At 39.7% G+C, this 12115-nt stretch overlaps 1 protein-coding gene across 1 annotated transcript in view; it reads left to right on the forward strand.

The window, feature by feature from the left end:
- Frmpd4 (FERM and PDZ domain containing 4) overlaps window positions 1–12115 on the forward strand; it is a 213938-nt gene that overhangs the window by 166796 nt on the left and 35027 nt on the right. The window contains exons 5-7 of the mRNA XM_059250688.1: window positions 3923–4027; window positions 7525–7632; window positions 11706–11837. Of these exons, the coding sequence (XP_059106671.1) occupies window positions 3923–4027; window positions 7525–7632; window positions 11706–11837 (345 nt within the window). The remainder of the gene's footprint in view (window positions 1–3922; window positions 4028–7524; window positions 7633–11705; window positions 11838–12115) is intronic.

A 12115-nucleotide genomic window follows, 5' to 3' on the forward strand; every position in this document is an offset into this window, starting at 1 on the left:
CATTTTAAGTTCATACTAATGTATAAAACATTTGCCAATCCAGAACAAAAAAAAAATGTATTTATGGTGGATTTTTAGGCTTTTATTCCAAGTCTGTTGGCTTCAAATTTCTATTTTGATCATCTTAGATTCCCATGTTAGTCAGTAGTACATGGTTTAATATAGTAAAGAGATTACCCAGGGTATACATGCTAAAGTTACAAAGAAAAGTGAAGCATCCCTAGCATGACACATTGTGCTCTCTACAGTCACCAACTTTATGAACTATGTTAGTCAGCTTCTGTATATCTCTACCTTAGTTATGTTTCTATTGCTACCATAAAAACATAACCAAAAGAAGCTTGGGGAGGAAAGTATTTGTTTCATCTTACACTTCCACATCACAGTCCATCACTGAGGGAAGTCAGGGCATAAACTCAAACAGGACAGGAACCTGGAGGCAGGAACTAAAGCAGAAGCCATAGGAGAATGCTGCTTACTGCCTTCCTCTTCATGGCTTATTCATCCTACTTTTTCCATACAACCCAGAACCACCAGGGATGGCACCACCTACAGTGAGCGGGGCCCTCCCATGTCAATCATCAATGAGGAAAATGGACCACAGGCTGATGCAGTGGAAATATTTTCTCCATTTAGGGTCCTCATCCCAGACAATTCTAGCTTGTGTCAAGTTGACAGAAAACTGACCAGGTCAAAGTATCTGTGAGACAACTTAAAGGATGAAAGGTTTAGTTTGTCTCACAATTTCAGAGGTTTCTGTCTGCAGGTCTCAGTCCTTTGATTCTGGGCCCATGGTATGACAAAGTATCACAACAGTGGTAGTATGTGGCAGAGGAAGAAACTTCACCTCATGGCAAACAGGAAGCAGACAGAGAGGAGGGCCCAGTAACCAGGTCAAACCTTGGAAGGCACACCCCCAGTATATTAGGTACTTTTCCTGTTGCTGAGCCAAAGCAACTTAAGGAAAGGAGGGTTTGTACCATCTCACAGTTTGCAGATACAGACCATCATGTTGTCATGAGCTTGAGACAACTGGTCTCATGGTATCAACAGACTGGAAGCAGAGAGATAAATGCCGGTGCTCAGCTCACTTTCATTTCTGACTCTTTTTATTCAGTCTAAGACAACAACTCATGGCATTATATTGCCCATAGTGCAGGTGGGTCTCCATACCTCAGTGAACCTAATCTAGGTAATTGTTTGCACACAGGCTCAGGTTTGTCTCCTAGGTGACTTCAGAGTCTGTCAAATTAACAAGAAATATTAAGCATCATACCCAGTGACCCATTTCCCCTACCTATCTCCTAAGTTTCAATCACCTCCTAAAATATCACCACTAGTTAGGGCCAAATGTTCAAGGCATGAGCCTATAGGGAAATTTTTATATTCAAACCATAACATAGACAAATCATGCTATGTTTTCAATGAAGCTGAGTAACATCACTCTGTTTCTAAAATCATATCAAATGATACACATCTCAAAAGTCAGTTCTGATACATATACCTTTTTATTGAGGTAAGGAATTATGTAGAGCATTCTAGAAAAATACAGTAAATTATTAAATTGGAAAACCAGGATGCATAGAGAAGTCAAAATTGAGTATAAGGTACCTTGAATAAGTTGAACATTTTATTGTCAAACAATGCTAGAAAAGTCGGGCATTATTTGTAACATCTCAACCTATGAGTCATGTCTGTTCTGGTATTTTTATTGCAGCCACTTCACTTGTGCTAAACTCATTGTGCCAATGTAAATACTGCCATTCAGAATCACTAAGGGGGAATAATGTTTTTCCTTCAGCTAAAAAAAATGGCATATCAAAAGCAAATGAACTCACCCCTGTATGATTTGCTCGTTAATCATCACTAAACTTGGCCTATAATTACACAGACACTGATGAGACACACCATTGTCACATCGCTCCAGCACCGACCGCAGTATGACTTCCAAAATTCACACAGAGCTTGCTCAACACTGGCATCTTTTGATGGCCACTCACCCAGAGTGCTTTTCCAGTTTTTTTTTTTTAAAAGGACAGCCATTCACTTTAAAATGGCTTGTGTAAGTGGGTGAATTGAAACTTCAGAACAAAAAATCATCCATCTGTCAAGGCTTCTAAGATGATGCCCACAGTTCACGTAGGTTCAGAAAGGTAAGCAGGGGAATGTTGGAAACATCACCTAGCATAGTTCTGCAAACCTGCAATTCTGGTGCCAGGAAGGGTTATCTAGAACGATTATAAGCCCTGGGAATTAAGCCAGTGGTGGTGGTACACGCCTTTATTCCCAGCACTCGGAAGGCAGAGCCAGGCAGATCTCTGTGAGTTTATGGCCAGTCTGGTCTACAGAGTGAGATCCAGGACAGGCATCAAAAACTACACAGAGAAACCCTGTCTCAAAAAACCAAAAACCCTGTCTCAAAAATAAACAAACAAAAATAGTATTCTCCCGATATTAAGACAAAAAATATCTGCCCCCAAACATATATGTCATTGCATATTCTCAACAATGATTTTATATTATAATAAAATACACATATGTAACATAAGGTATGCCTTTTTAACTGTACAATTCAGCAGTATTACATACATCCATGATTTATTAAGCATCACTGTTATCTCATTGTAAAACCTTCTCATCACTCACAGAGGAAATTCCATACCTATTAAACATTTATTCCTCCTTTTTCTTCTGCCCCTGTTCCAAATTTGTCTTTTTTTCTGTTCTGGAAGTTTTACATAAATATAATTATGCAATATTTGGTCTTTTCTGTCTGATTTCATTCATACCATGTTTTCAAGATTTTACCATCAATCAATATTCTATTGTATGAACTTACCATATTTTATATATCCATTCCATCATGTTTTTATTTATTTAATTGATTTCCAGAATATGTGTATTTTGCAAGGTTGGGAGTCCTTTAAATTTTTTGTTATTTAACTTTAAAAAGAGGTATGCATTTTGATCATAAGTTTGGAGGCCATGAAACTAATATTATATACATCAGGTTAAGCCTTTATGTAGATTCAAGGGTCAGTTACTAGATTGTATTGTATAAAAGCCTCAATGCCTGCAGAATAAGGAGCATGCAAATCAGTCTGTATACTAGGCAATTGCCAATATTTGACCATTTTAGTTTATGAACCAGCAATCATCCGATTCTCTGTTAAATCCAATGGAGAATAAAGGTTGTTTTTGTTTTATAACTAGTGATGCTGTTAATAGATGGGAGTTCAGTTGCCTTTAAGCTTTGCAAAAATTACATAAGGATGATTTTCAGATGGATTGACTTGACCAAGGCCATGCAGCAAGGAATCCCCTTTGTCCTAGCACCCTTCTAAGCAGATGCTCCCATTGCTCTTATGGTTTCCAAGGAATAGCCATGCCATTCAGCCCTTAATTCCAAGAAAAACAGGGAAGAATCACAGAATACAATGCACTTGTAAGATAAGGCAAACCATAAAGTCCAGAGTTCAACTCTAAATTGTAAGTCAGAGTTTCCTCCTACTCTGCCCATTAAGATCCAAGATCATAGATTACCAGTATGAGGCTGAAAGCCAGGTTGTAGAGACATAAAGCACAGAGGCTTAAGGCAAAATTGCTTCCCACTTCTGAATTGTTTTCAGAGCTCTGCATTCAAAGCAAGGTTTAAAAGATCCTTGGGATTGTGAATAGTAAGAACATGGGACATACTGTGCTTCTTGTCTGGTCACTAAATCAAGGTTACTAATTTACAGTCATGACAGAGTTTCAATCACATCCATAATTTGCATTTTGTCCTTGAATTGGGCATGCACCGAATATTTTACATTTTAGCGACAATGACGCGTACCTTTGAGGATAAAGATGAAAAAAAAACTGTCACAAGGTTTGTGTTAGAATGCCAGTAATTGGATAAAAATCTTTCCATTTCCTCTAGTCTCCCAAATCAGCATTTATTAGTGCTGCAAAAAAGGCAAGATTGAAGTCCAACCCGGTCAAAGTGCGCTTTTCCGAAGAGGTCATCATCAACGGCCAAGTGTCGGTAAGTTTACCATTATCTGTGTTGTTATGCAGAGAATCACTGAGGCAGAGGCTTTGTGCTTGAATCAGGCCAATAATGTTAATAGAATGTTCATTCTGGACCTGGTTCTTATCTTATCATGGGGGTGTCAAATCTTGACTACAAAGGACTTGACTCACCACCACCTCATTGTCCTCTCTAACACAACCAGAATAGGAGCTAGCCCAGTGATTCCTATGATACTTGGTATATTAGAACCCTCACTGCTTTGATCTGGTAGCATTAATGTTGCCTCATTTATATTAGGTAAAGTAAGCTTCCTTTGAAATTTCCACTTTATTGTGCCAATTAAGCATGCTTCCACAGAATAACCTTTTATATATTTTGTGAAAAGAATTATGTTTCTCTTGTGTTTGTGTGTGTGTGTGTGTGTGTGTGTGTGTGTGTGTGTGTGTGTGTGTGTAAATGTCAAAAGTCATTGAAAGAACAGATTTTGTATATAAAGCTAGAACTGAAGAATGATCCACCAGGTCTATACAAATAGGTCTTCATAGAAAGCATGGCTTCATGATCTTCCACATGGATAATGCAGACATGAAGAGGATACTTCATTTTCTACACTTTCCAAAGATAGGAGAATGCATTCTGTTTCATTTTCATTTTTGTTTTAGGGTTTGGGAAGTTTTTACAAGGGTACTAATAGTTTGGGGGTCTTGGAAATTTCAGATTTTTATTGTTGATGGTTGTTGGCTGTTATTGGTGATGTTTAAATGAATCTTAGGAATAGACCTTCATTTGCGATCTGTTTGCTGCAGATCATAATCTTCCCTGAAGTTAGCCCTGGGTCTGTATTGGAAGCATATCCTGAGCAAGGTACTTATGAATCTTCTTATCACCAGCCCAACCTAGAACTTTCCACCTTGGAGATTAGGGAATTGAAATATGTGATAATTCTCTTTGAGCTGTGATAAAATACCAAGCCTAAACCACTTCATGAAGGAAGGATCTTCATGGTTGCAAAAGGGTCCAGTCTATATTCTTTGGCTTTTGATTCTTGCCCTGTGGTGAGGCAGAACATCATAGCAGCAGGAGCTTGTAGCAGAGGCTACTCAGCTCACAACATCCAGAAAGTAAAGAGAAATTGAGATAGATATGGATAATGAGAGGAAAGAAAGAAATATAGAGAAAATATGAAGGAGAGAAGGAGAATCTGTGTCCATACAGGGTCTGAGACTTTCTTCCCTATTATCCCGTCTGGACTCCTAACCTATTTGATGACAGCCCCTATATTCAGGACAGGTCTTCTCCCCTCTGTCAATCATCTTTAAAAATGTCCTCATAGATAACACCCAGAGGTGTGCTTTACTAATCTCCTAGGTGGCTCTCAATCAAAACTACTTGATAATAAGGATTAAGTATCATGGTTGGTCAATCTGACAAACTGTTGGGGCATTTTGAGAAAAGGTCTGAGGCTGTCACTGTTATCCTGTGAACATTTTGTACTGCCCTGTAAATTTGATGCACTCTGCTCCCTGCAATGGATCTCCGTCAATCTAGGCACACGGTTACCACATGTCACCAACTCAGTGGAGGAGCAGAAGATTCTAGGCATAGAAAAATAAATATATCACATTAAAATTTCATAAGAAAATTACCTTTCCACCCCAGGGCTTCTCAGAATGTGACTGAACATCTAAAGAGAGAATAATGTTCTAGAAGCATCTGCAACAGTGTCATTTCAACCCTGTTTATACCCGGGCTCATGTGAGGCAGCTGGAATGTGAGGACACTGAGGAAGAGCCAGTGTTCTCTGCAGTCTCTGTTGCCTTGCCATGATCCTATAAAGGCAGGATCTTCACTTGTACATCTAACCCTCAGCCCATAGAATCTCATCCTTTCTAATATGTTCTTCTCAGTCACAAGGTGCCTTGTCTTCTGAATTTAAAGTCAGACTTACTCAGTGAATCAAGCAGCAAGAAGGTCGCAGAGGAAGGCCATGGCAGTAGAAATGAGGACAAGAAATTCAGAGAAAGAAATGGGCAGTGAAAGCCAAGGGACCAGTTAATGAGTTATACAAGGGTTGAGTTTGCTCAGACTATAAACCACTTATAAACATCTGTGCATCTGGTCTTCAGTTCCCTCATCTACAAGCCAAAGGACATATGGCTTTGCTATTTCTATGTCTCCCCAAGCCCCTGTAACAACAAATATATGTGTATAACACAGTTCCCTCCAAGGACTCATGGCTCTTACAGGAATGCATCTACTTCTCTCTTTCATCTCTCTCATCATCTCTCATGACTTCCAATTAAAGGAAGCATCCTAAGGAATGCATTTCTCAGGTTCACTCTTGGTCATATTTCAAATTGGCATCATGTTTGAGTTATTTCTAGATTATATTATGAGCTGTTCATTATCGCTTTGACTTAGCACTTCACTTCTTTTTTTGTGACACTGGGAATGGAATGCAGAGCCCTCCCACATACCAGGTTTGCTCGTTAGTTTTTGTCAAGTTGGTACAAACTAGAGACACCTGGGAAGAGGAAAACTTAGTTAAGAAACTGTATTCATCAGGTTGGCCTGTGGGCATGTTTCTAGAGTTTTCTTGGATTGCTAATTGATGTAGGAGGGCCCAGAGCACTGTGACCGGTGCCATCTCTGGGCAGGTAGTCCTGAATTGTATAAGAAAGGCAATTTAATGTGAGCCTGGAAGAAAACTAGTAAGCAGTATTCCTCTGTGGTCTCTGCTTCAGTCCCTGTCTCCAGGTCCTGCCTTAAATTCCTGCTCTAGCTTCCTCCAATTATGGGCTGTAACCTGTAAACTAAAATAAACCCTTTCCTCTCCAAATTACTTTTAGTCATGGCATTTTGTCACAGTGACAAAAAAGCTAACTAGGACATTACGCAAGTGCTGTACCACTGAGCTGAAAGCCTTGACCCTGTCTTTTTCTCTTTTATCACACTAGCTCGCCTCTTATGTTTTCCTTTTGAGATGAGAAATATTCCTAAATGGGTTACAAAGAGTTTCAAAAAATAACTTTACCCTTGAGCTCCTTCATGCTTGTGACTCATTTGCATGACCACCGCCAGGGACCAGCAGTCTCCTGTCACACCACATCATTGATGGTCTTCATTTTGTTCATTTCATCCTGATCCACAAAAGTCAGGGCTTGTGTTTCCAGACACAGATTCTTGACTACAAAGGAATTATGTCTGCAATAATGTTTTCCACTGGGGAATCTTGCTTTGTAAAAAATGTATCTGATTTTTCTGATAGGCAAAAATGTCTTTTGTTGGAGTTTCATGGGTTATTTGTAGCTGGAAAACAATATTGCTATGAACGCCTCAGTTCAGATCCCACCAAAGGGATACCTATTTGGTCTGTGAGCATTTGGTTATTTATTCATTATTCTATTGTGATAAGAATAAACAATAGACATGTGTCGCTCCTGCCAAGAATAAAACTCTAATTTGACTGACCATCACAGCCACCTTTTCCCTTTTCTGTTGTTAAACAGGAAACTGTTAAAGACAACTCACTTCTTTTTATGCCAAATGTTTTGAAAGTCTATTTGGAAAATGGACAGACCAAATCCTTTCGCTTTGACTGCAGCACCTCCATCAAGGTAAGCTGACATTTGAACCTCTGGGCCTGTACTCAGTATGTAAAACCAAACCAAGACAGAATGTATAAACAGAAAAGGCTCTGGAGTTTTTTGTCTGTATTGGTGATACAAACACTATAACATGCATTCTAAAAAGAAACACAAGGACTAATGATGATTTTCATGCAACCACAGATTAATTAAAATAGCATGACTGTCACCAAGAAGGTTTGGCACCCTGCCCAAAGCCAACAGGATTTCCTAGCAATGTCAACCACCAAGAAGATTAGTATTAACTATTAATTAAATATCTGTCATTTTTGGTGTCCAGCAAAAACAAGGGGTAGAATAATGTAAAGTTAACATTTACTTTTGATTGCTTTAACCAATTGCTGGAGAATGCCACATAATAAGTTGAAACTGAGGCTTACTTCTCAGGAGGGAGTTAAAGGATGAGCCATCATGCAGTCCCATGATTTCTGAGCCATAGGTGAGTTTTACATAATAGGTTTCATAGCAAAGGGTATAGGTTTTCCCCCATGCTTCTTTCCTGGAAAAGAAAAGAGCATATTCTCCTTTTATTGTACAAAAGTATGTTCAGAAATTGATTGCTCCCTAATGTCTCATCAGCCTAAAATAGGCTTTCTTCAAATGGCACAGTCAGAAAGATTTTATGGAGGTAAAAATGTACCTAGTGATGATCTGTACCATAATCTAGCAAGAGACTATCAAGTCTGTGTTTAAAATGTCTATCAATAGTCAACCATTAATTCTCTGTGTTTGAAAGGACTCAGAGTAGAACTCACCTGTGCAACGGTTCTACACAGCTCACTTGCTGTGCATTCTTATTGTCATAATATCAGCAAGCAGCTGGGTTTAAATTGCCTTAAATACATGGTGATTCAGTAGGCAGTAGAAGGAACAATATTAGTAGATGGATGTAGGAGCACCAAGTCATCCTTAATTGCCCCAGATGAAATACTAGTTCCCTTCATATAAGACCACTACTTTGAAATGGTGATGGCTGATAAAATCTTTTTCCTTTTTTCCTATTCAATACCAACGTATGACGAGAGGATAGTTGATCTAATAATCAATCAAGTAAAAGGGGAGTCAGCAAATTCTTTCTGGAAAGAAGAAGAGAGTAACCATTTTGGGCTTTGGGGCCATCTGTTGTCTGTAGGAACTATTGGATTATTTTGTTGCACCAGGAAAACAGCCACAGAGAGGCATTGGGATGTCCTCAGGACTACCTTTTAGGTGAATAGACTTCTTGAGAAGACCTAGATCTCAAATATTTTTCCTCTCACATTCTAGTTCATTATAGCAGAGGGTAAGAAGAGAAGCTAGATTCAACAAGGGAATCAGCCCATAGGACAGCTTCCAGAGTCCCCTCCCTATGGACAACTACAGGCAGTGTTATAGTCTCCCAGAAATGATGTAACAATATACACAGAGTATTACCAAGAAAACTCCCCTTTGTCTTGATGTCCATAGATTTTATTGGAGACTGGTCACATAGACACAGCTGACCAACTGCATGGCTGGACTTAGTGCCTTGCCCCTCTAGAGGTCAAATTGATGTTGCACAGCCCAAGATTATTTGTGGGCTCCTAATAGCAAAGACTGTCTGCTATGGACCAGAGCTTTAACAACAGCATAATGACTCCTGCCAGGCAGACCACTGAAGAGCTAAGAGGTCCATCCCAAGAGTGACACATCAGAGCCACATCTCTCTTTAGGGAATGCTGATTCTTTCCTGCATACACTTTGTGTGAGCAAATGAGGATGGCCAGTTGGACCTATGGGCAATTGTTTGCAGACCCTAGAACCCATGCACAAAAGTACACTACTATGAATCTCTCTGCTCTTATGGACTTATTCTGTGTCCGCAACTGCTCAGTTCCTTGCTACACCTTGTTACATCTTCTATCTCACTTGAAGACATATGCTAAGACCTGAGTCCATTTCTTACCAGAAACCAGTCTAACTGAAAAAAAGTTCTATTGTTCATTCCTTCTGGCTTCTTTATTGTAGCAAGTCACACTAGACTGAGTTTGGTTTCCTGGTGGATTACAGGTGACAATGAGGAAACTAAGAACTGTGCAAAGAGTTCACATCAAATTCAAGATACCTTATCTTGTACCTAACAGCCTTATTAGCACAACAGACATTGGCTGGCGAGCATCAAATAGAAATCATTCATTGATGAAAGGAAAGTGACAGCTGCTGGATGCAATTTGCCAAAACTCTTGTTACAGAGTTAGAATAGGGAGCAACTATTGAGGTCATTTTCCACCCCCCCCCCACTGATTTACAAAAAAATGTCACATAGAGTTCATGTAGCCACAAAAAGCCTGGAATATGTTTCTCTTTCCTCAATTTCATGCAAAAAATATATATATATAAAGCAGGAAATAGTTTAGATCACATTCAACACAATCAAGGAATTTTGGTTGAACAATTATTCTTTGGAGAGGCGTGGAGTTGGCTTTTGTGGATTTTGTCTTAATAAAGCCTGAAGGAATGGCAAAAAGGCAGAAAGTAGACTCAAATAGCAAAAGAGTCCATCAAAAACCAACTTTATGTATGGGAAGGTTTCTCTACCTTAACAACCCAACTATTGTGGCTTTGGAATAGACGATTCTTTGCCAGGGCTGTCCTGTGCATTGTTAGGACACTGATCAGGATCCCCATTCTCTACCCACCCAATACCAGTGACATCCCTAACCCTGATGTGACAACCAAAGGATGTCTCCCAAAATGTCCAAATATGGCTATAGGAAACCATGTCCTCCCATTGAGAAGCCCTGTTCTATAGGACTTGGGGCGCTTGACTAAAAATTACCTTGAAGATGGATCCTTTACTAGTTTCAAATCTATGAACAAATGAAAGGCTGAGGAGACTAGCTGTGCCTTGTAGTATATCCTTTATTTGTGTACTCAACACTTTCTGACTATAAATGTTTAATCCTATCAAAGATTACAGACATAGCTTGCTCATTTTATCTTCCCCAGGGATGTAAGATAAACATATACTGTTGTGGTGGTGCTCTCTGTGTAAATGACATTATAATAAATGCTTTGTAAGTATGAACTCATTTGATTCCTATATCAATTCCAAGACAGGCATTATTATCACTTCCAATTTACAGGTAGGGAAACTGAGATACTTAGAGGTTGAATAACTACCCAGCACTGTGAAGTTTAGAAGCATGAGGACTGGAATTAAAAACCAGACTGTCTCAGGAGATTCACCACTACCATGGTGCTCTTTCAGAACAGGCTAGGGCCTGTATACTATTGGGAGGCAGGACTAAAATGATGAATATTTCAGGCCTCACAGGATCAACTCTGTTCATGCAGTGTATGGACAATAAGGCAACCATGGACAACAAATGATTTGACTCTGTCCCAATAAAACTTTATTTAGAAATATAGGTGGTGGTCTAGATTTAGCATGCAGGCCATACTTCACCAGTCCCTGGGGTAGAACACTTTCAGAGCTGTTTTAACTGTTTTCTCATTAGAAAAGAGGAGATTGAAACTAGCCCTCTCTCTGTTAAAAATCTTTCTAATTTAGAACCTCGCACAGGGGCTAGAGAGATTGCTCAGTAGTTAAGAGCACTGGCTGCTCTTCTAGAGGACTTGGCTTTGATTCCTAGTACCCACATGGTGGCTCACAACTGCCTATAACTTCATTTCCAGGGATGTGATGCCCTCTTCTAGCCTCTCTGGGCACCAAGCATGCAAGGGCTACATAGCACGTATGCAGAAAAAACACCCATGCACACTGTTGTTTGTTTTTTTTTTTTTTAAAAAAAAAAAAAAGAACCTTCTATGATCACCAAGCTACTCTTCCAGCTGTTTACCTTATCTCTCAGACTTGAACTCCACAGAAAGTTTCGGTGGTGGTGGAAGCCAGAAAGGGCCTCAATTCTGTGCTTTTTCACTCTTAACACCATTAGATTTCAATACCAATGGACAGTATTCTGTTACAGAATGTAAAGCCTAAATAGATATAACAGTTTCTGGTCATGGTAGTCTGGACAGTGTTGATTTTGATCTCTTCATGTCACTGTTTGCTCTGTAAGGATGTCATCTTAACCCTGCAAGAGAAGCTGTCTATCAAAGGCATTGAGCACTTCTCTCTCATGCTGGAGCAGAGGACTGAAGGGGCCGGGACCAAGCTACTGTTGCTTCATGAACAGGAGACACTCACTCAGGTCTGTGAAGTAAGCCCAAAATGATGCTGCTGGTGGAAGCAGAGCCTGTGCTATCTCCAAATGCCCTCCTTCCAGTCCTCTCCCTATAGCTTCTCTACCCCCCAGGTCCTCCCTGAAGGAAGCACTACCTTCATAATGCACTTGACACCTCAAAGCAATAGCCCCCTTTTTGCCAATCAGCTGCAGACCTTCCAGAGCTATCACTCAAAAGCCAGGCAGATACTGGAATGTAGCTCTGCAGAGTGACATTTTCTATTACTGCAATGCTTCTTTTGATC

This window comes from Peromyscus eremicus, chromosome X (assembly GCF_949786415.1).
Source record: "Peromyscus eremicus chromosome X, PerEre_H2_v1, whole genome shotgun sequence".
Taxonomy (NCBI): Eukaryota; Metazoa; Chordata; class Mammalia; order Rodentia; family Cricetidae; genus Peromyscus; species Peromyscus eremicus.